General features: G+C 37.5%; 1 protein-coding gene across 1 annotated transcript in view; it reads left to right on the top strand.

The window, feature by feature from the left end:
- LOC124619611 (apoptosis-resistant E3 ubiquitin protein ligase 1) overlaps positions 1–25,386 on the top strand; it is a 656,004-nt gene extending 630,618 nt beyond the window's left edge. The window contains exons 14-16 of the mRNA XM_047146114.1: positions 3,648–3,836; positions 16,463–16,725; positions 19,645–25,386. Of these exons, the coding sequence (XP_047002070.1) occupies positions 3,648–3,836; positions 16,463–16,725; positions 19,645–19,747 (555 nt within the window). The 3' untranslated portion in view covers positions 19,748–25,386. The remainder of the gene's footprint in view (positions 1–3,647; positions 3,837–16,462; positions 16,726–19,644) is intronic.
- Positions 25,387–25,645: the final 259 nt, after the last annotated feature.

Raw genomic sequence — 25,645 nt, 5'->3', positions numbered from 1 at the left:
TTTGTAATCATGTCCATGTTGGTCCCACGAGATTTGGGAATCTAGGAGGTCCACACCACGAATACCCCACGCGGTGTAAGGCTAATTACTCAGGGAGGTCGCCCGGTATCCCTGAGGCTCCATTTGCGACACATCTTCCCATGTGCTATGCACCCCTCAGCACGGATCGCATCACACCTTGGGTTGGGTTAGGAAATAGGATAGGACTAGGAGTGGATAGGGAAGAGGGGACATTGTGGGGCACTCTTAGTCTGATCCATCGGCTGAGGCCTTTCCGGCAGTAGGTCCTCCACCTTCGGCATAGCCCTCAGCTTCCCGCGGATACGCAAGCCCCTCCACCTGCACAGACTCTGCTTCATCAAGGTGGTGTCCCCCGGAGAGGAATTCTAGTGGTACTGATACAAAGCAGAGCAATGCCAATGATAAACAAGGCGAACATTGCGTTATATGTACAACAACAGGTGGCGAAGTTTGCATTTCATCAGAAAGCAACCCAAGGAATTTCACAGACCCTGAAAGAAGCAGCAGACAAAATATTAGCATTTCTGGAAGATGAGTCAGTGAAATTTGTGGTGTCATATATGCTCGATTGTGCTGAGAGGGTACATGAGGAGTACAATGATGACAATATGTGTGTACCAAGTGAAAGGATATTGAAACAAGTGTCAAGCCATGTAGTTCATCATCCTTGTTGTACAGGGAGTCACAGATCCCATCTCCAGTGAAATGTAGTAAAGGACAATTTTTGTCCAAGGAGTGGATACTAAACATAATTATGTACTTGGATATCATCTGCAGCTTAGTAAATAAAATTATGAACAAATTTCGAGTAAGTCTGCAGCAATATGACCATATAGTGCACAAGAAAAGCTATAGATATTCAAGGGAGGACAAGGCATACTTATTACAAGAAGTGGTGTCTGGGTGTTTCAAGGATGCTCAATGCGATTTGCAGGATAAGCATAATAGTGGCCTACTATGTTATGCACATTAAATTGCACCCAACATAGATAACAGTGATTTCAAGGTGAGCAGTGGATGGTTGCATAGCTTCAAACAGTGCTGTAGAATTGGGTGATGTAAGATAATGAAATTTCAAACAAAGTGTCAGCCTGATGATGCACACCAAACAGCAGAATTGGCACAAAAATTTATAAAGGAGATGTACAAACTTATCCCATCAGTCAGTACAGAATTCATTCTCAACTCTGGCCATTTGAGATTTGAAGAAGAAATACATATCTGGAAATTAGAGATATTAAGAGGGTTGTATCAAGATCAGCTAACATCAATGCCTTAATGCATTCATATACAATTATGCAAACTGTTAATCTGGATGGGAAATTGGCTGGAAAGTTATTTAGTGTGCTACAAGAAGTTGGAGGTGCTCTGTCCCATATGAATTATTCTCGTGTGCATCATCTTGTAAGGGCAGTAGGGAGTATCTACATCACAGCAAGCAAGAGTGGGAAAATGGGCATAATAGAACTAAAACTATCATATACTTTTGAACATAGCCAGTCAATATAACTTGCTTTTGGTCAATTGCTGGTCTGTGTATAAAAATTGTATTGCCTTAAGCAAACTATCCCTCCTGAAAACTGTATGACATTGCAGTTAATACCACCTGGAACCACTGGGCAAATTCAGCCTCTGGATGTTTGTTTTTTCTGTACCTACAAATCATATTATTGCACTAACTGCAGCTAAACTTTAAAGGATAGCCAGTTTCATGATAAGCTCCATGACAGACTGTTTCACATTCAATTGCATGCCATCACATTCCATCAGTTCTTGTCATCCTGTTACACCAATATAATTCTCTATGCATTCCTTAAGAGTGGATATCTAGCTGAACGTCCTGCACGATCTGTAACTTCCGAGGAGTTTGCCTTCAGTTTTGATGGTGGGAACCTTTGTGATCACTGTGGCATGCCATTTTTCATTTGTTGTTCATAGTGCAAATTAATGGTTGGTTTTGAATAGTTCTTGAATGTCGACGATAGGCATTTTGTGAAGTGTAATACATACAGCCCATAGAAGGATGATTTCTGCACCTCCTGGACACTCATTTTCTGTCGCCCTTTTGATGCCTTTGGTGAGTCAGTATAAGCTAATATTATTGCTGTCATAACTGTTAACACAATACTTCCGAACGGGCCTTACTAAAGCCTGAACTTGCGACCTCGCACTCAAGGGGTTCCTTGTTCAACAACCTTGAACTTGACTACAAAGCATATGCCACTGTTCGATACATCATAAATGTTAAACTATGAGTAAACAAAGTGCTTAAGAAGCATTCTGTACTTCTACACTTGTCATTCAAGAACTGCAGTCCATTTTTATCAGTACCAAATAATTTTGTTGGGGAAAAATTGAAGGTACCCGCACAGACCTACACCTACTTTAATCATCAGGAGTTCTAACAAATTTCCTTACTGTAAACCATGCTGAATGATTTCAGTAACCACACAAGAAAATTCAATTCAACTTTCTTGTTACCAGTACCTCTAATTACATCAAAGAGATAATTTACGTATTCAGCTAAATGTAAGCAAATATAAAAATATTCAAAGGTGAGAAAGTATTTTTGTTCTTGTGTGAGCGCCGTATGATAAACTTCAATGCATTACAAATATGTATGATAAAAATGTAGCTATTTCCATCGTATCTTGGGAATAATTCATTAAAACAGCAACATATTATAAAATCTTAGATTCACCAAAAAACCATTAATATGAGTGATACCCCTGCCTTTAAAAGAGAATATAGAATTTAAAAACCTTCACGAAACTGAGTATTTCTTCTGTCAGCATATTTTCAGTTTAATTACTACATCACAGCAGTATAATCACACTGCAGTTAATAATTGTTGTTGTTGTTGTTGTTGTTGCTGCTGCTGCTGCTGCTGCCATTGTCTTCAGTCTAAACTGTCATGTGCATGGAGCACATAGTAACTACAAAATTGTTAGAGGAAATTGCTGTCTAGTGCTTCGCTTCAGGAGGAAAAATTCTTTGTACTGCCAGTAGGTATAGAAGTACAGAGCAATATCCTAGCTTTTGTAACTATTAGTTCCTTATTAGTTTAGAAAGGAAGGACAGGTCTCTCAGACAACAGAATGGGAGGGTACCACCTGCCTTGCAGAAGAGTTTTCCATTATCCCTCCCATCCAGCAGTCTGCCCTTCCTTTCTAAACTTCCAAAATCTCTTTCTTCTCAGAGGAAAGACTGAATAGTCACAAATGCTGGATAGTTTCTTGTAGTTTTCTGATTATCTATTGGCAGAACTAAGACTTTCAACACTTGAAGGTAATTGATGGGCAGCCATTATGTCTCAGTTTTTATAATTTACTCAAGTGAATTTAACTTCGGTACATATAATATGTAGGTTAATTTATTTTCTGAACCACTAGGAATATATCAGTTTGCGAATTCAATAGATGTGATTTTGTCAAAGACCTCAGTATTTCATATACACTGCAAACTCTCTCCAAACTGTGATAAACAGATAACTTATCCACTTGGGTATAAATTTACAGGCTGGTGTCCAGCCAGAAGTACGGTGTAACAGATTTTCATTATTTTAATAGTCTTAACAAAGTTAATGGAAAACACAAGTGGTATTCTGGTTGTGTGTTGTGTTGCAGGTGGTGGAACTGATTCCTGGAGGAAGCAAGATACATGTAAGGAATGACACAAAACATCAGTACTTGGACAGCCTAGCACAGTACCGTCTTGCAACCAGTGTCCGGGATGAGGTTGATCATTTCCTGAAGGGCCTTAATGAACTCATACCTGACAACTTGCTCAGCATATTTGATGAAAATGAACTGGAGGTATGACACAGAATTACATTATTGATTAGTATCACTGAGAACCTCTTCCACACTTTTTCCCTCTCCTCCAATAGTAGTTTCAGTAAAATGTGTAGATGAGAACTGTTCATCCACCATGTGCTGAAATCTTATGAATAATATGGTCTGAACATCAATTAGCCCGTTTCCTCTTTGCAGCAGCTGCATGTTTTCCTTTCTCCTACCTCAGCCTACCTACTCATGTGTTACTTTTTTGTTCTTACGTAAGGCCTTACTTTTTTCTTCTTACGTAAAGGCCTCCATTTTGCTAGTTTCAGGTCTTTCTACTTCTCCTTCTTTGCATTTGGTATTCATCAGCAAGTCTGTTACAGTTTTTCTCATTATAATTCAATATTTTACCAAGGTTCGCCACCTTGGCTTCGTGAAGCAGCCCATGTTAACCTTAGCCTTCATTCACTTCCTAAGGACACTACTCCAACCTTGGTCTATCACATGGAACTTCGCGATAGTACCTTTGTATACACTGATGGCTCTCGGACTGACCGTGGGGTCGAGTTTGCCTTCATCATTGACATCTGTGTCTTTAGATATCGGCTTCTGGCACACTTCTCAGTGTTTACAGCCGAGCTCTTTGCCTTGTATCAGGCTACAGAGTACATCAGGCGACACAGCCTTTTCAATTGTGTCCTCTGCTCAGACTCACCCAGTGCCCTTCACAGTCTGTGTGCTGTACGCTGCTCACTCTTTTTGGAGCCAATGTGATGTTTCTGTGGGTTCCTGGTCATGTCTGTCTGCCATGAAACGAGGCTGCTTACGCTGCTGCCAAAGCTGCGGTCCTAGTTCCACAGCCTGTGATTACCTATATTCCCTTCGATGATCTCTGTGTTGCCATCTGTCAGGAGGTGGAGTACCTTTGGCATCGCCAATGGTCCTCCCTTCAGGGGAATAAGCTCTGGCTTATTGAGCCTCTCACAGCAGCTTGGATGACCACCTCTCGGCCCTCCCACTGAGAGGAGGTTATTTTAACTCAGCTGCATATTGGGCACTGCCTTTTTAGCCATCGTCATTTGCGAAGTGGCGCTACCCCACCATTTTGTACACATTGCTCCCAAGTTTTAACTGTCCCCCACTTCCTGGTGGAATGTTCATTTTTTGACCTTTTACATTCCCGTTTTGGTTTGCCGTCTGAGTTACTGGCCATTTTAGCAAATGACGCGTGGGCGGTTGACGATGTTTTACTTTTTATCCACCAAAGCAATATGGCGAAAGCCATTTAATTTTTAGTTTTGGACCTCCATTTCTGTATAGTGTCTTCTTCAGTCCTTTTTCCATGTGCCTGTTTTTAGCTTTCTTCTATTATGTCAGTTGGGATTGATGTATGGTCATTTTTTAACTCCTCTCTGTCTTCGAGTTCTGTAGTTTTGACTTGGGCACGTATGACCCCTGTTGTGTTGGCAGAAGAGCCAACACCATGTTACTAGTGGAGGCCGAAATGCAAACGTTTTAGCTCACGCAGGCTGGCGTGAGGAAGGAAGAACTATACTGACGTGAGGTCTGGAACATGACAAGGAATTAGAATTCAGAAAGCGGATGTAATTAGTTTGATACTTAACTTTAATCCATTGATGATGAATGTCGCTCTTGATGGTACATGATTCACAATATTATCTGTTCAGAATACATTCATAGTAACTGAATATGGCACCTTGGTAGGTCGTAGCACATGACATAGCTGAAGGCTATTCTAAACTGTCGTCTCTGCAAATGAGAGCGTATGTAGACAGTGAACCATTGCTAGCGAAGTCGGCTGTACAACTGGGATGAGTGCTAGAGAGTCTCGACTAGACCTGCTGTGTGGCGGCGCTCGGTCTGCAATCACTGATAGTGGTGACATGCGGGTCCGATGTATACTAATGGACCACGACCAATTTAAAGGCTACCACCTAGCAAGTGTGGTGTCTTGTGGTGACACCACAACCCCAGTTGTTTTTGCGCCCTAAAACAAAACAAAACAAACACTATGTGAAGCAAATCTCAACAGATGTAATCTGAAAGAGTATAACCCAATATCCACACCACTAGAATGTAACCAAGTGCTCACTCATGACATGAGTCCAAAAACAGAACAGGAACAAGAAGCTATGAAGAACATACTCTGTTGTGAAGCAATACTAAATTTAATGTATGCTCTGTTAGGAATAAGGCCAGACCAAGCTTAATCAATTGGGATTGGCAGTCATTTTTGTAACAATCTGAGCATGCCACTCTGGGAAGCTGTCAAAAGAATCTTTAGATATCTAAAAGGAAACAAGGATGTGAAGCTATTGTTTTTGAAAGCAGATGACTGCAGCATAATAGGTTACTGTGATAGAGTATGCTGGAGATTCCAAAGACAGGAAGTCAACAACTGGGTATCTGTTATGATCTCAAGGAGCAGTAATATCATGGCAACGTAAGAAACAGCCTACCATAGCCTAGTGCACAACTGAAGCAGAATATTTGTCCATGACCTCAGCATGTCAGAGGTTCTATAGCTTCAAAGGTTAGATACTGAAATATCTCCATACCCCAAGTAGGATCCTATGAAACTATTATGTGACAACAAAGCACCAAATGACTTATCTAAGACTAGTGGACTTATCTAAGACTAGTGGCTACAAGAGTTGAACCAAACATATAAACATAAGACATCACTTTATAGGGAAAAATAGATTCAGCCCAAGTCACTGTGGGTTGGACATGATGACAAAACCTGTGCCACAGTCTCACCATAATTTGCTGATTCAAGAGTCTGGATTGAAAATCTATTTTTTAAGGCATGATTCTAGGGCTGTGTAAGAATTTAGACTCTATGCCTTGATTGTGTTTATATCTTTTGCATAGCTGTGGACACCATTATTCTTTATTCTGTGGATTATATAATACAATAATTTGTGCAACTGTGTTTGATATGTTAATGTGTACAATAGATCTTACAGTTCCAATCAGATACCACCAGCAAATTACCCTGCTAACAAAATAATTACTCAAAAGGTACAAGAAATGACAGGTACATTGGTCAGTACACCAGTGTCCACAGTTGTGTAAGCCAGGAGGCTATTTCACCCCACATACTTCTTAACAGTATTATTGAGATTGTTACTCAAATGCTGGAACAATAACAAAAGAACTGATTTCATTTAGAAGTGAGTGCTGCCAAATGGGGAAGAGCTTATTTGGGGGAACACTCTTCCTGGAATGATTTTCAGGAGAAATGTAAAAAGGAAATTGGTAGAGTCGGCCAGCGCCTAAGAGAACTGACATTAGAATTAGTAGACCCGAGGTGTTACAACAATAGTCGGGATACGTACAAGAAGTATATCAAATGATATTTGGCTAGGTCACAATATCTAGACAAACCCCTGGAGGAGAGAGATTTGGTCAAAATGTTAGTTAGAAGGTTACTTTCTCCTGTAAGAAGAGAAATTTGGTATAAGAGGTGGCTAGCAGTAAGTGATCTATTAACTTTCATGGAAGGATTAGATACGTTAAATAAGAAACAGGTAGATTACACACAGAATGATAATAGAGTTTTAGAAAGTCAGGAAAGAAATCATTATCTCTCCAGGTTTCCATGCCGGAATGAAAGTAAATTTTGCAAAGTAAGGAAGCATAGTAACTCTAATCGAGATAACCAAAAGGTACTCAGTTGCAGGTGGTTGCATCATACAGTCTGAATAATCAGGCATTCATAGCCATTCGTAATAAAGCATAGGTTCTGGGATATGTCATTAGTGATTCAGTTCTCAGAAAACAGCAGACATTCTGGAACAGGGGCCAGGCTCTAGCATATGACAGTGACAGCCTAGGTCCATCTAAGGAGAAATTCGTGGCTTTAACGTAACAGTTTCAACAAGAGATTAGTTACTAGAGGAAGAAAATAAAGTAAAGGAAGACATAACTCGCATGATCGTCTGTGGAAATATCTTTGAAGTGAAAGTGGAAATACATTTAGATTCAGGAAGTAAATATCAATTATATCCCAGAAATTAGTGTCAATTTCTCAAAGGATTGGAGTATATATAGTGGGTATTACGGGAAATAAAGGAAGGTTGATAAAGGAAGAAATGTGATTGTCAATAAACTTAAATGATTATATTTGTATCAAGTATTACAAGTAGTGTCTGGCGTGACTTTTTGATGTATTACTGGGACTATATTTGCTTTTGAATTAAAGAGCATCTTTAGATTTCAAGAGTAATGATTGACAATGGTACTGTCATTATCATTGTCCTCTTCATATTTAAGGTGATCTTCAGTGACATGACAGTTGCATATTCTACACTTGTTGAAAGATTTAACAGTAATGCCTTCTCTCACTCTAGACCGTGACTGTCTTATCCATTGACATACTTGTTTGATTGTAAGTCATTTTAAAGCTCTATTCAGTGTAAATTCACACTGGGTTTCATCCACCATCCATTTGGTCAATTACTCTCTCATATACACTGCAAATAGGTTATTTATTGAGACATCAAGAGGTTGCAATTGTGAAGTAAGTCCTCCCAGAATAACAGCAAGCTCTGTATCTCCCTGTCTCAATTTCTCTTTCACAGAATTTTTCAAGTGTTTGCTAAACTGATCAAGCAGGAGAACTCCTCTTCGATAAAGCACATTACCTTCTCTCCCACACTCTGTTAATCCATAATTTCATACCAGTCTCGTCCATCGAACTCCTATCGTGTAGTATTTCATAAGGTTTTGGCCTTGTTTTGCATTTGAAAATGATCATTGGATTAAGTTTAGTGCTGTCAGCACAACATGAAAGGACAACAGTGCAGTACATTTTTTCATGTCCACTTGTTTTTATAGTTGCAGTTTTACCATCTTTCATGGCAACAGTTCTGTTACTCGGCACATCAAATTTCAGCGGAGTTTTGTCCGTATTCACTATTTGACTTGGTTCCAATCAGGTTTCCTTTTGATGTTGAATAATAAAGTGATGGAAAGATAATATTTTCTCTTCATATTCTTGTGGCATTTTCTGAGATATTTTGGTTTTGGTTTGCATGCTAAGTCCATGACACTTCATAAACCTGTGGCATCAACCAACTCCACCCTTTAAGTCTGTTAAGCTCTGTGTTAAGTTCTACTGTAGCCCTAGCTTATGAGTATGTATTTGAATCATTTTTCTATTAATTCCACTGCCATTTTGATGGTGTCCTTGAATCCATTTCGGTACGTCATCTTCTAGTTTTGACTGTTTTTCATTTAGTCCTCTATTTGCACATTTAGTCTTTCTCATTCCCCCCCCCCCTCTCTCTCCCTCTCTCTCTCTCTCTCTCTCTCTCTCTCTCTCTCTCTCTCTCTCTCTCTCTCTCTCTCTTCAGTTCTTCTTTACTGGCCCGCCAGCTGCAAATGTTTTTTTTTTTCTGTTGGTAGTGGGCCAAAATGCTGCTCAGCTGCTCTGTTTCCATGTTCTTCTGCATATGCTATTGCTTTCAACTTCCAGCCCATGTCATATGAATGCCTTTTATTTTTTTCCCTTTACAAAACTAGCTACTAACGAAGATATTGTACTGTTACTGATAACACAAATAATGTTCAAATTCACTGGATCCATAGACTGCCATGATCAATTATAGGCTTGACAGTATTCTGGGTTTGTAACAACGGGGCGGGAGGGAGGCAGAGTTAACAAGCTTGTGAATCCCCGCAGCTCATGTTCGTCACATGTGTGCGCTGATGCTTCCAGTTGAATTAGTTGTTGCCAGATAGAGATATTATTCCTGGAGCACCTAATATATGGCCATTTTTAAGACTGTGGGAATTTTAAATCAAACAATGGACATTTTTATATTAGTTTTGAGTACAAGATGCACCTCCATTTTGGAGGCAATGTTTCAAAGAAAAAAAAACTGCATCTTATAGTCTGTAAAATACTGTGTGTCACATTAAATTGCCAACAGCTTTACGGGTGGGGCTCCTCTCTATACAACCTAGATCTCACAAGCTGGTTTATCTTGTGTTTCTGGATGGAGTCTCCCAACCTAGCAGCTGAACTCTCACCAATGATGGCATCTGGTGATGGTGTGCTGGACTATATTGTTGGATGTTTGTGTAGTTTGCTAACAGCATCTGTAACTGCTCTTCTGAAACATATTTTTCCCTATAATTGCTGCATTTGATTCTTCTCTCCATCTGCCTTCTGTCTGCAGACAAACATCACAATTTGACAGTATACCATTAATTCAAGTATGATCTAAGTTAAACTTTTCTTCAGTGATGTCTCGTGACGTTATTGTGTTGTCATGAAACCTGTCGCCAGCATGTAGCTCACTCCTTTCAAACAGCACCAAGGGAGCTGTTGATCGTAATGTATCCATCTAGCAAATGGGTTACTATGAATAGTGTTAAATTTGTCAATTGTGAGACAGTACATGGAGATTTGGAGTTTAACCCTGAACTTTGTTGCATACTCTGATGATCAGTAACATTTCTTCTCCTTGGTGACCAAAGCCCATAGATGAAAAACTTTGCACTACTGGATTTCAAAGCGACTACCTCTGATTGTATGTGTAGGGGTAGTGATTAGATTCTGGAAGGAACACACACACTTTATTCACAGCAAAATTATCATGCAGTTCTAGAAATGCTTGTCTGTAATTCCACTAAGTTGCCAGTTTAGTTTATGCTTGTCAAGCATGACCATAAATGTTGTGATCTTTGCAGTTACTCTTCGTACTGGTGCTCTGACCACTGTCTGCACCCTGCTTGGCCATTCTTTGGAGCCACCCCCATCCTCCGATGGTATGTTTCATATCTGTGCCACACCAAGCATTCTATCCACCAACTGCTGCGGCCTTCACCAACCTCTGTTGTCTTCAGCCATTGTGCATGAAGCCTTGCCTTTTGGGACAGGCCTCCCACGTTGGACACATGAGGTGCTCGAGGTGTGCTGTCTTCTCTGTGGGAATGGTCAGGTGTTTGCTCCTGCGTCTGCTACTGTTGAGCCTGTCTAGTGTTGTGTCATCTCGAGTCTGTAGTGTCTGGTGCTCTGTCTAAGGGCAGTTTTACTGGTCTCCACTCCCATTTCTGTTCATCACAGAATCTCAATGTGGTCTCTGTTGTTTTTCAGAAACTCGTGTGTTGGATTCCATAGCCTTGATCTCAATGGATTCTTTTGTGACACTGGCCCGTTATCTTTGGGTCTGTATCACAACCTTGGTGTCATTGCAGTGCTCTGCTATTGCTGAATTGGTTGCCTGCTTAAGTCTGTTATGCCTCTGGTGTTCTTTATACATGATGTCCACTGTCCTAGTGGTCTGGCTGATGTGCGACATCCCAAACTGGCATGTTATGTTTTTATTTTTTAATACTTGTCTTCCATAGCCCCAGATCTTTCTTTATATTCCCAAACAGTGCCCCAATTTTAGTGGGTGGGCAAAATACGCTTTTGATGCTCTTTTTCAAGAGAATTCTGCTGATTTTGGTAGAGATTGATCCAGCATATGGCAAATACGCCACCTTCGTCATCTCTTCTTATTCTTCATGAATGCCTTCTGAATATCTCTGGAAGAGTATCCACGTTTGCAGAACATGTGTCTGTGTGTGTCGTCTACTTTTGACAAAGGCCTCGTTGGCCGAAAGCTAACTTTCCTACAGTCTTTTTGTTGCGCCTTTCTGTAACTCAGCACCTCCACTACATGGCGAGAAGCAACTATTCTTTTCATTTTATTGTTACATAGTAAATCCATTAATATTATCAGATACAAATTTTTTGCTGATGATCAAGCAGTTATAGCCCAATATGGGGAGGTTGCAAATTATAGCAATGGAATACAGAAAATGGGGATAGAAGATTAATTACCAGAAAACAGAATACCTCACTAATAATCCAGGTGACTTATACATGGAGGGAAAGAAAATTAAGAAGGTCAATACTTTCTGTTATTTGGGACCCATTGTAGAGATGAAGGGAAAGTCAGAGGTAGAAACTAATAAAAGAATTTGTAGTGGAAGGAAGGTCATTGGGATGTTCAACTCAATCTTGTGGAGCAGAAATATAATAAATCGAATAAAAAAAATCATATATAAATCAGTATTAGAGAGCATAGTTATGTATGGAGTAGAGACTTGGACTACTAATTTGAAACATATAATAAAACTGCAAGCAGTAGAATTGGACTTCTGGAGAAGATGAACAAGAATTTCTAGAAAGTAAGAAATGGTGGAATAATAGAGAGAATGGAAGTAAGAGACAGAATACATGACATGGTGGATAGAAGGAAGTTACAATGGTACGTGCATGTAAGAAGAATGGAGGAAGCCAGAATTCCAAAAATGGTCCTGGAACGAGAATCGGAGGGAAATAAGAGAAGAGGATGTTCTATGACCACCTGGCTCCAAAATCAAAATGTACGATTAACAATGATAAGACTTGGTGCAAAGGAAGAAGATATACAAGATCGGAACACCCAGAGGGACAGCCTGAGGAGATAAATTAAGATCTAATGTAACAGGTATTTGTTATGCTGGAGAAAAACCTTTGAATGGAGAAAATATAAATAAAAAAATTAAGCAAACAATGTGATGTACAAGATGTGACTGAAATACTTTACATACTTGATTCTTTCTTTGGAAGGGCTGGTGGATTGAATTCCTCACACAAAAAGAAGAAAAAAAAGGGCTAAAATGCCATATACAGGGTGATTCAAAATTCCCACTACGGGTTTCTAGGGATTGTAGAGGGAACTTAGTAGATGGAGTTTTGATAAGGAATTTACGTTCAGAAATGTACCATTTAGATGTAAAATCAGTTTGAGGATTGGATCACTTTCAAATCTCCCAATTTACAGTACACACACAGTGGACACAATGAGCTCTGACCTGTGTGCTGTAGGAGCACATGGCATGGGCAGTGTCTAAAGTAGTTGTTCTTGGGTTCTCTACATGACAGAGGACGTTCTCTTCAAGGTCGAGAGTCCATCATATCCATGGAGCACCACAGCCAAACCCTACTAGTTTCAAATATACCAATGTCTTGCAGTTGTTGTTGTAGTTGGACATAGGTGTTCTGTGATGTCATATGTCGTAATTAGGAAAGGGATTCACGATGACATCCTCTTCTCAGCTTATACGCATACACTGAAGAAGGAGATTTGAAAATGATCTGATCCTGGAACTGCTTTTACATCCAAATGGTACATTTCTGGACATTGGTTCCTTATCAGAAATTCATGGACATGTGTTCGTTATCAAAATTTCATCTATTAAGTCCACTCTACAACCCGAGAAGCCTGTAATAGGAATTTTGAATCACCCTGTATACATAAATCTTTCATTTGTAATTAATGAAAGAAAATTCTTCTAAGTTCTCAGGTCAGAAACTGATAACAAAAAATGTACAAAATATTCTCGTCTTATGTATATAAACTCATACACTATAATAGAGGGAAACATTCCACGTGGGAAAAATTATATATAAAAACAAAGATGAGGTGACTTACCGAACGAAAGCGCTGGCAGGTCGATAGACACACAAAGAAACACAAACATACACACAAAATTCAAGCTTTCGCAACAAACCGTTGCCTCATCAGGAAAGAGGGAAGGAGAGGGAAAGACGAAAGGAAGTGGGTTTTAAGGGTGAGGGTAAGGAGTCATTCCAATCCCGGGAGTGGAAAGACTTACCTTAGGGGGAAAAAAGGACAGGTATACACTCGCGCGCACACACACACATATCCATCCACACATACAGACACAAGCTTGTGTCTGTATGTGTGGATGGATATGTGTGTGTGTGTGTGTGTGTGTGTGTGTGTGTGTGTGTGTGTGTGTGTGTGTGTGTGTGCGCGCGAGTGTATACCTGTCCTTTTTTCCCCCTAAGGTAAGTCTTTCCACTCCCGGGATTGGAATGACTCCTTACCCTCACCCTTAAAACCCACTTCCTTTCGTCTTTCCCTCTCCTTCCCTCTTTCCTGATGAGGCAACAGTTTGTTGCGAAAGCTTGAATTTTGTGTGTATGTTTGTGTTTGTTTGTGTGTCTATCGACCTGCCAGCGCTTTCGTTCGGTAAGTCACCTCATCTTTGTTTTTATATACAAACTCATACACTCATTGACCATGAACTGTCACAAGCTTTCAAACACCCCTCTATTACGTCACTTTCTTTTCTAAGTTTTCATGAAACTTTTATGAAGTGTCACTACATTAGGAATGTTTACTGTGTTTGGAGACTTCACAGACAATAATTCGCCACAAATATCATATAGTGCATTTTGAACAGTGTGACTGAAATGTGGTGGAGTCTCATCATGCCCAGACTATTTGTTTCCTCTTATTTTCAGGGGCTGTTGCTTTGAATAAATTCCATATAGATAATATCTGTGTAACATGCTGAGAGAATATATGGACTTAATCAGACAGTTGCTGAGAATTACAGCTCGCATATCAATTACAAACTGATGATGTTTAGCTTGAGTTGTAGCATGAGAATTTTTGTTTGCGCGCAAAAAGTTTTTGTAAAAATTTGCTATCCCATATCTTCCAAAAGTTGCCCCATGTGTAAGCAAAACTGCAAGTACAAATAATGGATTACCAGTCTGAGGAATGAAACATTGGCAAAAGTTCTGTTGTTAGTTATTGGCAAGCAAAAGATCCTGCACATATTAAACATGATTCTGATACATTAATTGCTCATATTATAAGATGTATCAGATGGAATGGCACCACGTCATTTGTCGATATCTGGATCTTCTTTGACAGCCTGCAGAATGCATTCTTTGTGGTCTACTTTGCTCTGACATTTTTAGTGGTATGGATACTACCTGAACATAATGATAAACAGCTGCAACAGTTGAATTACCCTGTTGTCTTTTGACTGGAAACACACTTTGATACGGTCCACATCCATTACCATTTTTGTGACCTTACATGTAAAATCACATTTACCTGCCCACAGAATGAATGAACCTGCCTTTGTTAAATGGAACTCTTATAAGGTAACTCATTGCTATGGGTACTACACACGAGAAACATTCAAGGAAGATTGACTACATATCTATATAAATGTCAAAGTAAACACATCCTCATAGCATTACATCATGATTGAGGATACAATGAATACTTCAGGAGAGTTACTTGTAGCAGTACCATTAGATAACGAATTTTCATGGGAGGTTAAAAACTTTAGTTAATTATTCTACCCTGAATGTGTTGATCTTAAACTGTCATTAAACCCTAAAATTAAGGAAATTTTCACACATGTTTTGTGGCTTTTTTTTTTTTTTTTTTCTTGCTGTGCTATGGGGAATATGCCCTCAGAGTTGGTAATCATATTTCTGAAAAACCCAGTAGATGGTATTTAACTTGTTGAGTGTATATCCTGCATCTCACTTTCACCTTAAGCCAATGGCATATCACAGCTTTTTTTTTTTTTTTTTTAAGCAAGATTATTGCAGTTGCTATGGTTTTTTTCTGTTTCAGATTTTTAATTTTTAGTGTCAGATTAGCATTATTGGTATATGATTAAAAATATCCTTCATGAATATTTTATATCTTAATTCCCAAGCTTGTTGATCGTTTTGTTGGGTACTTGCATGATTTAATGATGTAAAAGAAGATATAAGAATACAATTTCAAATTGTTAAGTTAAAAAGGTAATATGAATAACCATACTAACACATGATAAATCATAATTAATGTATATTAATTATTCTCAAGGACATACAAAACTAGTAGCAAAGGGAGTGCAATCCTAAAAAAAAAAAAAAAAAAAAAAAAAAAAAAAAAAAAACTGAAAACCACACCCTGCCTCACCTAACACATAGTTTCAGTATCAGTTTGAAGAAAGCCAGAATATGTGAACAATATGGTCTAATAGAGGGATTTACCTAGAGACAACTGTAATGGAATCTCAAGACTATTTTGTCATTCACCACAAAACTAATATGAGCTAAACTGCAGGTCCTGCATAGGCTCTTTACTTTTATTTACCACACTAATCTCCATGCAGTGAATATTTTGTGGACAACTGTCCCTCATCAGAATAAAATAAAGCTTTTTCATATCCTGTAAAGTTTAATTCTTTGAGCATTAAAGTCTCCAAACTTACTAATTCAGTAAACAAAAAATGAAGTTTTTTTTTAATATTTTGCTTTGATAAATTTCGTTGGATCCTCATACATCATTGCAAAAAGTTCATTAGCAGCTCTTTCTGTGGCGATAGATACCAAGTCACTTGGTACAGTAACTAACATTTGGGAGGGCTGGGGTTTCAAATCCACAATAGTCATTCTGATTTGAGTTTTAAGTGGTTTCTAAAGTAATTAATGTGAATGTCATGGTGGTTCCTTTGAAAAGGACATGGTCAGATTTTTCCCTCATCTGTATTTGTGCCCCATCTCCAATGAGCTTACCACTGATGAGACTTTAAACTTAAATTTTCCTTCCATTCTTTTGGTGACAGAACTTTAATGCTTGCAGGAAATATTTGCTGTGCATAACACCTACAGTCATTCACAGAATTGTGGTAGGAACTTTGTGATTTCACAAAACAAAAAGCAAGTAGGCAGAAGGGAAAAAAAGAATCTGAATTCAGAGAGACACCTTGGAATTTATTTACTACGAGTAGCAACTGGATTAATATAATGGAAATTTTGTTTTCAGCTGCTGCTATGTGGAACTGGGGAATACAGCATTGCTGACTTTCGTGCAAATCATGTTGTATCTGGTGGATCTCCTGAGTTTCGAAGAGTGCTTGACTGGTTCTGGACAGCAGTCAGCAATTTTACACAAGAAGAGCTAGCAAGGTTACTCCAATTTGCAACAGGCTGTTCACAGTTACCACCTGGGGGCTTTGCTGAACTCAGTCCTCGATTCCAGATAACGGCTGCACCCACTTTTGGAAGCTTGCCAACAGCTCACACATGGTTTGTTTTAATTCTTCCTTCCTAGTTGTTAGTATTTTTGTGTGATAGAATTTTTAATTTAAATTTACAAGACACATTTGTACTGGTCAGTACTTACCTCTATGGGAGAGGCCACCAAACGTCTTTCACAACAGGCCAGATAACTGGTAAAACGACAAGCGTGGGCTGCACCATCATTCTGTACTATACCTAGATACAATAATTTAAAATTGAAAATGCTAAGTTGAAGGAACATAGCAGCCAGGAGCTGGATATTATTCTAAAAACAACATTTAAGATCTCCATTTGTTCTAAAAATAATATTTAAATTTAAATTGTGTCACGAGGCCTCATGTTCCGTACATTTTATGAAGCACATTTAAGTACCACCTGTGTGCTGGATGAGCTGACATCATGGGCCAGATATGGCCTGCAGGCCATAGTTTGGTGACCCTTGCTTTAGGAGACACCACTCTTAACACAGTTAAACTTAAAAATACAATACATATAGCTTTTAGAGCCGTAAGTCCCTTCTTCAGGAGTGGCTGGGTGGTTTGGATAGGGAGGGGGATAAGTCACTTGATATCCAGGTTCAGAGACACTCATCATTCTTGGGGACAAAAGGAGTCAAAGATGATGGAAAAAAAGTCAGAGTAGGAAGTAAAAATATTACATAAGTAAGTATTGTCCAATGTTTAGTTCAAAGACGATGAAGTTAGTGATAGTGAGACATAATAATGGATATAGATGAAAAGCAAATGGGAAGTGGAAAGAGTAAAATAAATAAAATGTATGGTCTTAACATAGGATGATAAATAAATAACAAAAACATAGATGAAGAAAACATAAAATAAAGAAGAGAAATAATGCATCTGATGAATACCAATAGAGGAAGGAGGAGGAAAAGAGTGGGATAACAAGGTTAGAGTCAGGGAGGGTGCCAGTACTAAAGGATATGCTGAAGCTGAAGTTCCCATCAGTGGGCTTCTGGGAAACTGGTGATGAGCAGTAAGTTTTAGTTAGGCTACATGGTATGGTGTTTTCAGTCAAGCTGTACAGCATGCTCAACAATTGAGCACTGGACTGTCTGGCAAATTTGTTATTGGACAAAGTCTGTGGGGTAACTGTAGGAGAGAAAAAAGCTGGGACAGGGCATTGCCATAAGAGTTAACAGTTTCACCGTTAAAGCAGAATTCTTTCCCTTTTATAGCATGTTTTTGACATGTAAGGGGTGTTTGCTGCTGAAGTGGAGAGCTTTTGTTCGTTGAGAGCTCATGCTTGTTGGTTGGATTGATTTACACTGAAGTTTGGATGTGAGCCATAATGTGATGGAGCTCAATGTGCAGGAAAGTAGCTTGGGATTTGAAGCAAATTAGATAAATTTCAGCCCCAAAATGCAATTGCCTGTTCCACTGCACTAATGATGTCAGTGATTGGTGATTGGTGATTGGTGCAAAACTGAGTCCCTTCTTAAGAACTGAAGCCATGTCCTTGTTCAGTTGCTTGGCCATGAGAGTGATGATGGTCTGGAAAGGAGCATCATCGGAGGGTATTCTCTCTGATGTACAGTTGAATTTTGATGTTTGATGTCTAGTGGCCTTTTTTCCATTCCCACCTCCAGGAACTGAACTGGTTGGCCAGGTGTAGAAGTAATTTCAATAGTTCTTTGTTAATCAAGGATTTGGGGGGGGGGGGGGGGGGGTGTACTGGCCTGGGCATGGACCTCGTACAGAACACCATAGGAGGAGTAGGGTGGGGATATAAGCCCGACACCAGCTCCTGTGCATTCAGTTCATCAATGCATCTGATGATGGCAACATGGTTATTTGCTGAAATATTGTACTCCTTGGACACTGACATCTGGCCTTTCACCTGTGAACTACTTTGTCAAACAAAAAGTTATCTTGCTGGCATTTTCTTTAACCTGTAAAAGGGCTTTAATTGTTTTGACCATAATTTGTACTTAAAGAAACAAAAACCTTAGAAAAGACAAGAGAAGAAAAGAATTTTGAGCCATTAATGGTATTTTCCTTGCCGGATGGAGTTTTACTTAAATTGCTGAAGGCAACTTGTCTCATTGACAAATTTCATTGCAAGAGTACTCTGAAAATTAATCTAACACACAGGGAACATGAAATATATCATCACACATGGTTCGGAGCTGGGTAGACAACTGTTATTAACCTATGTAAGTGGCCACCTAAACTGTAAACTTGCTGATGGCACAAGCTTATTGCTCTGTTTGCTAAAATTGATAATGATAGACTTGCCCCAGGAATCGCATACAATTGATCATAATGATCTGTTTTAAGTTTCCATCGAAAACTTATATCATGGCACTTTAAAGATGTGAAAGTGACCCATGAGTCCTAGAAGTAGAACTTTATTAATATGCTACTTAATGAGCTCAGTTCAGCATGTTTTACATTTCAAAGTATCTCTCATTCTATGGAAATATGTAGGAAAATTTTAGCCTGTTTGGCATCCTTTATGCCCTTTAGTTCTACAGAACTGTCTTCTGCATTAACACAGCTTTATAATATAACATATTTAACATATTATAGTGAGCAATAAAAATATTGAGTAATATAGACAACTCTCCATTTGACAGAGGTATCTTCAGTGAGCTTTGAGTTCGTAGAGATTCCCTGTAAATTTACTCTTTGGCTATATTTGTGGGTAGTAATGCAAGTTAACTTCACTTTAACTGCGATTTATACAATTATAGTATAAGACAAAAAATTGTTTCCTTGTCTATGTTCTTTATTTGGTCCAAACGACTGTAACAAGATATAAGATAAGGAATTGTGATCGTTGCAAATTTAGAGGTAAATTACAACCTTCCTTTACCCCATTTTCTGTACAATAAATATTGCATGTAGTTCATTACTTCTGAAATCTGCTGTATATTTAATTTTTCTGTTGTATTTCTCTTTCCAGTTTCAACCAGCTGTGCCTCCCCGATTACGAAAGCTATGAGCAATTTGAAAAGGCTCTGTTACTAGCCATCAGTGAGGGTACAGAGGGTTTTGGAATGATATGATGTCATCAGAACGTCAAATGACATTTACAATAAGTATATAGTTTGATGCACTGAAAAACTGCATTTGACACATCGATCACCACCACTTCACATTACAAAATGGCTCCAGCGAAACACTAGGGTGTGTATTATGTGTGTTGAATAAATGTAATAGGCTCCACAGAGATAGTAAAGCTGCTCTGTGTCTTTAATCTCTATGAAGCCTTTCACGTCATTTGCCTGGCCTGCTATCTTGTAGCACAAGTGAGCTATTGGTATGCTCAGGAAATGTTGGCTTTAGTATGAGAAATAACAGGATACATAATGTGCGCTGTACAGTAAATTAAGCAGAGCATTGGCAGGGTTATATGAAGGCCTAAATATTTATCTTGAGGCCTGTCATACTCCAATTTTGGATGGTATGTTTTGCTCAACTAGTGTGTAAAAAAAAGAACAAATACAACCTCTTACAGGATACATCTACTCCTGCACACTTTCATGGCTCACAACATGCCTTGGTTTGTGCAGTCAGTCATATTGCTTTGTCAGATAATTTCTGTAGATCTTTAATACTTGTGCATTTGCAGTAGCATTACTTACATTTGTGTTTATTTAATTTGTCTGATAAGTTCCTATGTCGTTTGCTACTTTTTTGATATTGTAATTTTCATAATCTCGTGTTTTTAGTACTGTGATTGAAACTTTTAATTTAAATCTGCAACCTTGTTGTGATAAAGAACAAGAGGTGGAAGTTGTATGAAGAAATCCATCTCTATTTTACTGACCTCAGATACAGTGATAATTCAATTTTGTAAGTACAAGAGTGACATTTAGCTAGTTTTGTGTAATATTCTCAGATACTGACCATGTCTATGAAACTTTGTACAAATGAATTAATTTTAGACTATTTGTAGGAGATGACAAGCTATTTATATGAGATTATATTTAGAGTAATGAAAGATCAGGTCTGGTATATTTGTAAAACTATCTGTACATCAGCTTTAAGTAATTGCTTTTATACAATTTCTTTTCTGCTGGTCGGAGATTGAAAATCTGTAAAGTAATTACTTCAACTGTTGATGTAATAGTTACTGTTTCATTAGGGTTGTGTAGAGTCCAAACCTTCAGAGAGAGTTTCATAAAACTTATGCCATACTCAGTCATTAAACACACTGTCAAGTCTTTACTACTCTAGTAGTACGAGATACACTTTAAACATTCCAGATGATACAATTTCTGCTTTTCACAAAGGCTTTATAGAAATAGATAGAAATGCCATTCCTTAGGTTTGTAATGGGACCATACTATGTTAAATACAAATCTTAATTCTCAAAACAGAACAAAAATCTTTTCACAGTTTCAGTATTATACCTTTTGTCCTTTGTTGAGTTTCATTATTACTTACAAAAGAAAAACTGATGTCCTAAAATAGTGACAAATTTGGCTAAAATAAATTGTGGATAGGAGCAATAATTTTGTGGGAGTTCTAAACTGAGACTTAATTTGTACTTCCACTTGAATGAATTTGTTCCTGTTTTTGAGATACTTATTACCTCACAAAGCATAGTGAGAACGTAATTTTAATTTCATTCTATATAGGTTAGGATTACGTCCACACTGCATAAAGATAGATAAAATGGTTACCAAGGGAACTCCAATAAGCAATGAAAGCTAATTAATGACTGAGAGAACAAACAACCACTCGCCCTTAAGAGGAAGTGCTGTGTTGCAGACAGGCCTAAAAACATTATAATTTAAAACTTTCTGATGCCTTCAAACTCTGGTTTTTGTCCAAAGTTGGGATTTCAACATTTGTGGCTATGGTACTATGTGTATGTCACAGTGTAAATTTTGTATTCAAAAAGAATGCCATTCAAGACACATCGTTAAACATCAACAGTTATCTTTTCTCTGCCATTGTGGAAGGCAACCATTTTTCTTCCCACATTGAAGAGGAAGAAGGTAGGAAGTGTAATATACAGATGGAGTTTCACTGGATCCCATGTTTGCATAGTCGGTACAAAAGCCAAAAATTTTATCTATCTTTCTGTGAATTGACTTTCCTCTTTTTCACACTTCTATGTTTTTAAAGATAGAACTTGCAAATTTGATATGTGGGACCTTTGTTTTACCACTTCAAGCTTCCAATGACACTGTCTGGCCACTGCATTGAAATATCCCAAGAGCATCACTCTCATTACTCAGGACACGTTTTTGGATGGGATGTATTTTATTGCTTTAAAATAAAATAAAAAAAGCTTTTAAGCTATTAGTAACAATCCTTTATTTCAAATAAAATTAGTAAAAATTAGATTCTGAAATATTTTTATAGCTATAACTTTTCATTGTCCCCATATGTGGGTATTTGTAGTTGAACCAGTTTCTGAGTTCAGTTGCTACATTTACATCTAACTTGCTGATTGTAAAATTGTGAGTGTGTTATATCTGTTCTTTCATGACTTTGTGCATATCATTTTATAATATACAACTGAAAATTTTTGTGCCATATTTATATATTGCACTTTCGTGTGCTCCGAGCCATTTACGCTAACTGGAAATTACAGTGTTACTGTCAGCAGCAATAATGTATTAGTTTGCTGGTAACGAAGAGAGATGTGTTGCTTTTGGAATGTTGTGTTGGATTTTTTTACTTTAGTAAAAAATTAATATCATTAGCTGTATTAATATTTTCATATTTCATTACTTAGAAGCTGTGGCACTGTTTTTGTATGCTAAGTAGGAAACTTCTTTATTTTTCATTTCTGCAACTATTCAACTTTACTTAGATCTTTGAAGCAATAGTATGAAGGTGGACTGTCTTGAGACCTGTCAGATAGTATCTGAAACCTTTATTTCAGATTCCCATTTATACTTCATAATTGACAGGTCATGGGTTACCATTAGGCTGAAACATACAAATATGGTTTGGAGTATGCAGTACCATCCAACAGATCATTTGGTGCTAATATCAGTGGGAATTAATCCTCTGGTGCTGAAATATGTGAGAGAACTGGATCGCCATCACAGAAATGCAATAAATGTAGCTGTCACGCTAAAATACTGCATGCCTTGTAACATTTAGGACATTCTATCAAGGATGCGTTAATGTACGTCTCTCTAAAGATTACATCATATCTTTAATTGATATTTTCTATTTCCATTTGAGGATTAATGTAAGTTTGCTACAGCAACATCATAATTGAGAGGATACACAGAAATTAAGTAACTGTGTGTGAGATGTTGTTATTTATGTTGGGAATAGTATTACATACATAGGTAAAATATTTGGCATTTATGAATTCACATACACTGTAAGAAAACTGGTTACATATTACGAACAATGTAATATGTGATGATTCTCCAATATTTTCTGGTTTATTAAAATAACAGTAAATTTTATTTCCAAATAAATGGATGTACCTCATCAGTAAATGTTACTCAAAGTGATTGCATGATAAGTATCAAAATGGTTTTGCAGGGAGACATAACTATTTATCTATTTGTTAATTTCTTGTTTTATGATGTTCCATGCATTCACACTAAGTTGTCATGAATGCCCGGAAGAAATATCAACTTTAAATTTGTGCTAGTTTAGTGATTTTTAATGTTTTTGTTAATCGTGAACATTCAGTCACTTCATTTGAATATTATAGCCAGTGGTTCCCAATGTGTTCTCTGTGAGATGTGTGACATTCAAGCTTTGTCTAAGTTGATTATGAAGAATTAAGATTCAATCCATGCATCACAAGAACCAGTTAGTGGAAAAACTAAAACATTGCAATATGTATCCCTCAAAACACTGAGGAAATTGCAACCTTTAAGAGTATCTTCCTTTTTGATTTTGTAGTCTTGACTATTAAGGCTATGATAAAATGCAGTTCTAGAATGTAGCCCAGATGCAGCCTACTTTACTAGTTAAGTTGCAGTTTACTGCAATAAAACTTCCTATGAACATTATGTTTGTGTCGAGGACTCAGCATGTGCTTTTTATACGTCCATCGATGAACCAATCACTCGTGGATCACTGCTATTAAATATCTTGTGAGCTCTGCCCTACCAAATCATTAACCTTCTGTGAAATGTTGCAGGTCTGCCTCTGGAATGCAGATTATTATTGATAAAAAAACTTTCATAAACACTAGCAATAATTTGATTTTCACATTATAATACAACGTAATGTATCTGCAAGTTGTGTAAAATCAATGTATAACTTGTGTATAGATTTGTTTTTAGTTTAAGGTGTTCCTATTTTTATTTCTGGAAGTTCATGATTGATAATAAACTACATTTGTATGCTTCTGTTATGTACATATTTACCTTGGATGAAAATGTCAGGGACTGTTATGAAAATGATGTGACAAACTATTCATCAGTATTTTTGTAATATTGGATGCACTCGTGCATCAGGCACAATTTTTGCCTTCACATTGTAGCACATAAATGCTGTTTGTTATCCTCTGAGCATGAGCACATTATTAAGATTCAGAAATAATTGTTCTTTAGTAAAGAAACATCAGCATCATATTTTAAAAGATAAGTGATTTTGTTGCAATAGCTGTTTTCTCTTTTTGATTTTTCTGGTTTCTGTAAGTAGGGTCTTTTATGTGTTGTTAATGTCTGTAACATATACCATAATTTGTAAAAGATACATATGTACAAGAACATGGTCTCTTGACAGTTACCATTAGTTTTTGTTCATACATTTATTTATTTGCACAGAAATGTTAGGAGAAATGTAAGAAACTGAGCATAATTGATTCATAGAATCAGGTAACAACTGAAACTTCTGATCAAACTAATGCAGAAAATTAATAAAGCTTTTAATATACTTAAGTACATTTCATCTTCATTTTTGTCACAGACAAAATGAGATTTCAGATTCCATATTTTGATTAATAAAACTGTTGCATGAGCAGGGTAGGTTAGTGTTAACTCCAATTACCAGGTTCCACATAGTGGAAGTCCTGGCAGTAACTAATTGCAAAAGGCATCTCGTGATGCTTTGTTTGAGGGCTAACCATAGATGACAATATTTGTTATTGTAGCAATAAAAGAGATGTTTAGGGATGACAGTATTGTTTGATAAATATTGTTTTAAAATGAAGTTAATAAGACACTGTGATATTTTAATAATTTACGGGGCTTTAACATACATTAGTAAGTGCACAACATGAGAAACAGTGCACCAGAATATCCAGTGAACGCAGACATAAGCAATACTTGTCCTTTTTTTTATGTTCGTGATGTGTTAATGGATAAGGTAACGTATTGTACTGTCCTAGCTATTAAGTCAATTACAACGTTAGAGTGTGGGAGTTATTCACAACTTGTTTGTGGTTTTATTTTGCAATAATACTTCCTTCTGAACTGAGATGTGCATGTGCAATGTGATTATTGTTCAACACACATTCAATACCGTATGCTGACATATGACTTTAAAAAAATGCACTGCAGTGTTTTGGCAGTTCGTGGTCATCTGTCACCTGCTAGTGCTTTACTAATAAATTTCTAGACTGTTCTAAAATTTTGGTATTGTAAACAGGCTTTTTGTAAATAATACAGCTATAGAAATAGTCCAGTGAAAAAAAATTATTTTTACAAATGTTACTATTGTTCCCATTTTGGATTTTTGTAGTAATAAAAACGTTTCTTTTAGCCTAGTAAAATTTATTTGTAACTTATTACCCCAAACCTGTGTATATATCTTTATCCTTAATCATTGTCTTTCCATCATCCAACATTTCACACATACTCTTCTAATATCAAACAGAGATCCATATCATAAGGAGAAGAAGAAGAAGAAGAATAACAACAACAACAACAACAACAACAACAACAACAACAACAGCAGCAGCAGCAGCAAGAACAACCACAACCTGCCCTTACATTCTCCAGAGCTACACTGTATAAGAGGCATTT

The sequence above is a fragment of the Schistocerca americana genome, chromosome 6 (genome assembly GCF_021461395.2).
Source record: "Schistocerca americana isolate TAMUIC-IGC-003095 chromosome 6, iqSchAmer2.1, whole genome shotgun sequence".
Classification (NCBI taxonomy): Eukaryota; Metazoa; Arthropoda; class Insecta; order Orthoptera; family Acrididae; genus Schistocerca; species Schistocerca americana.
Note: the sequence above shows the minus strand (reverse complement) of the source record. Positions and strands in the feature narration are given on the sequence as shown.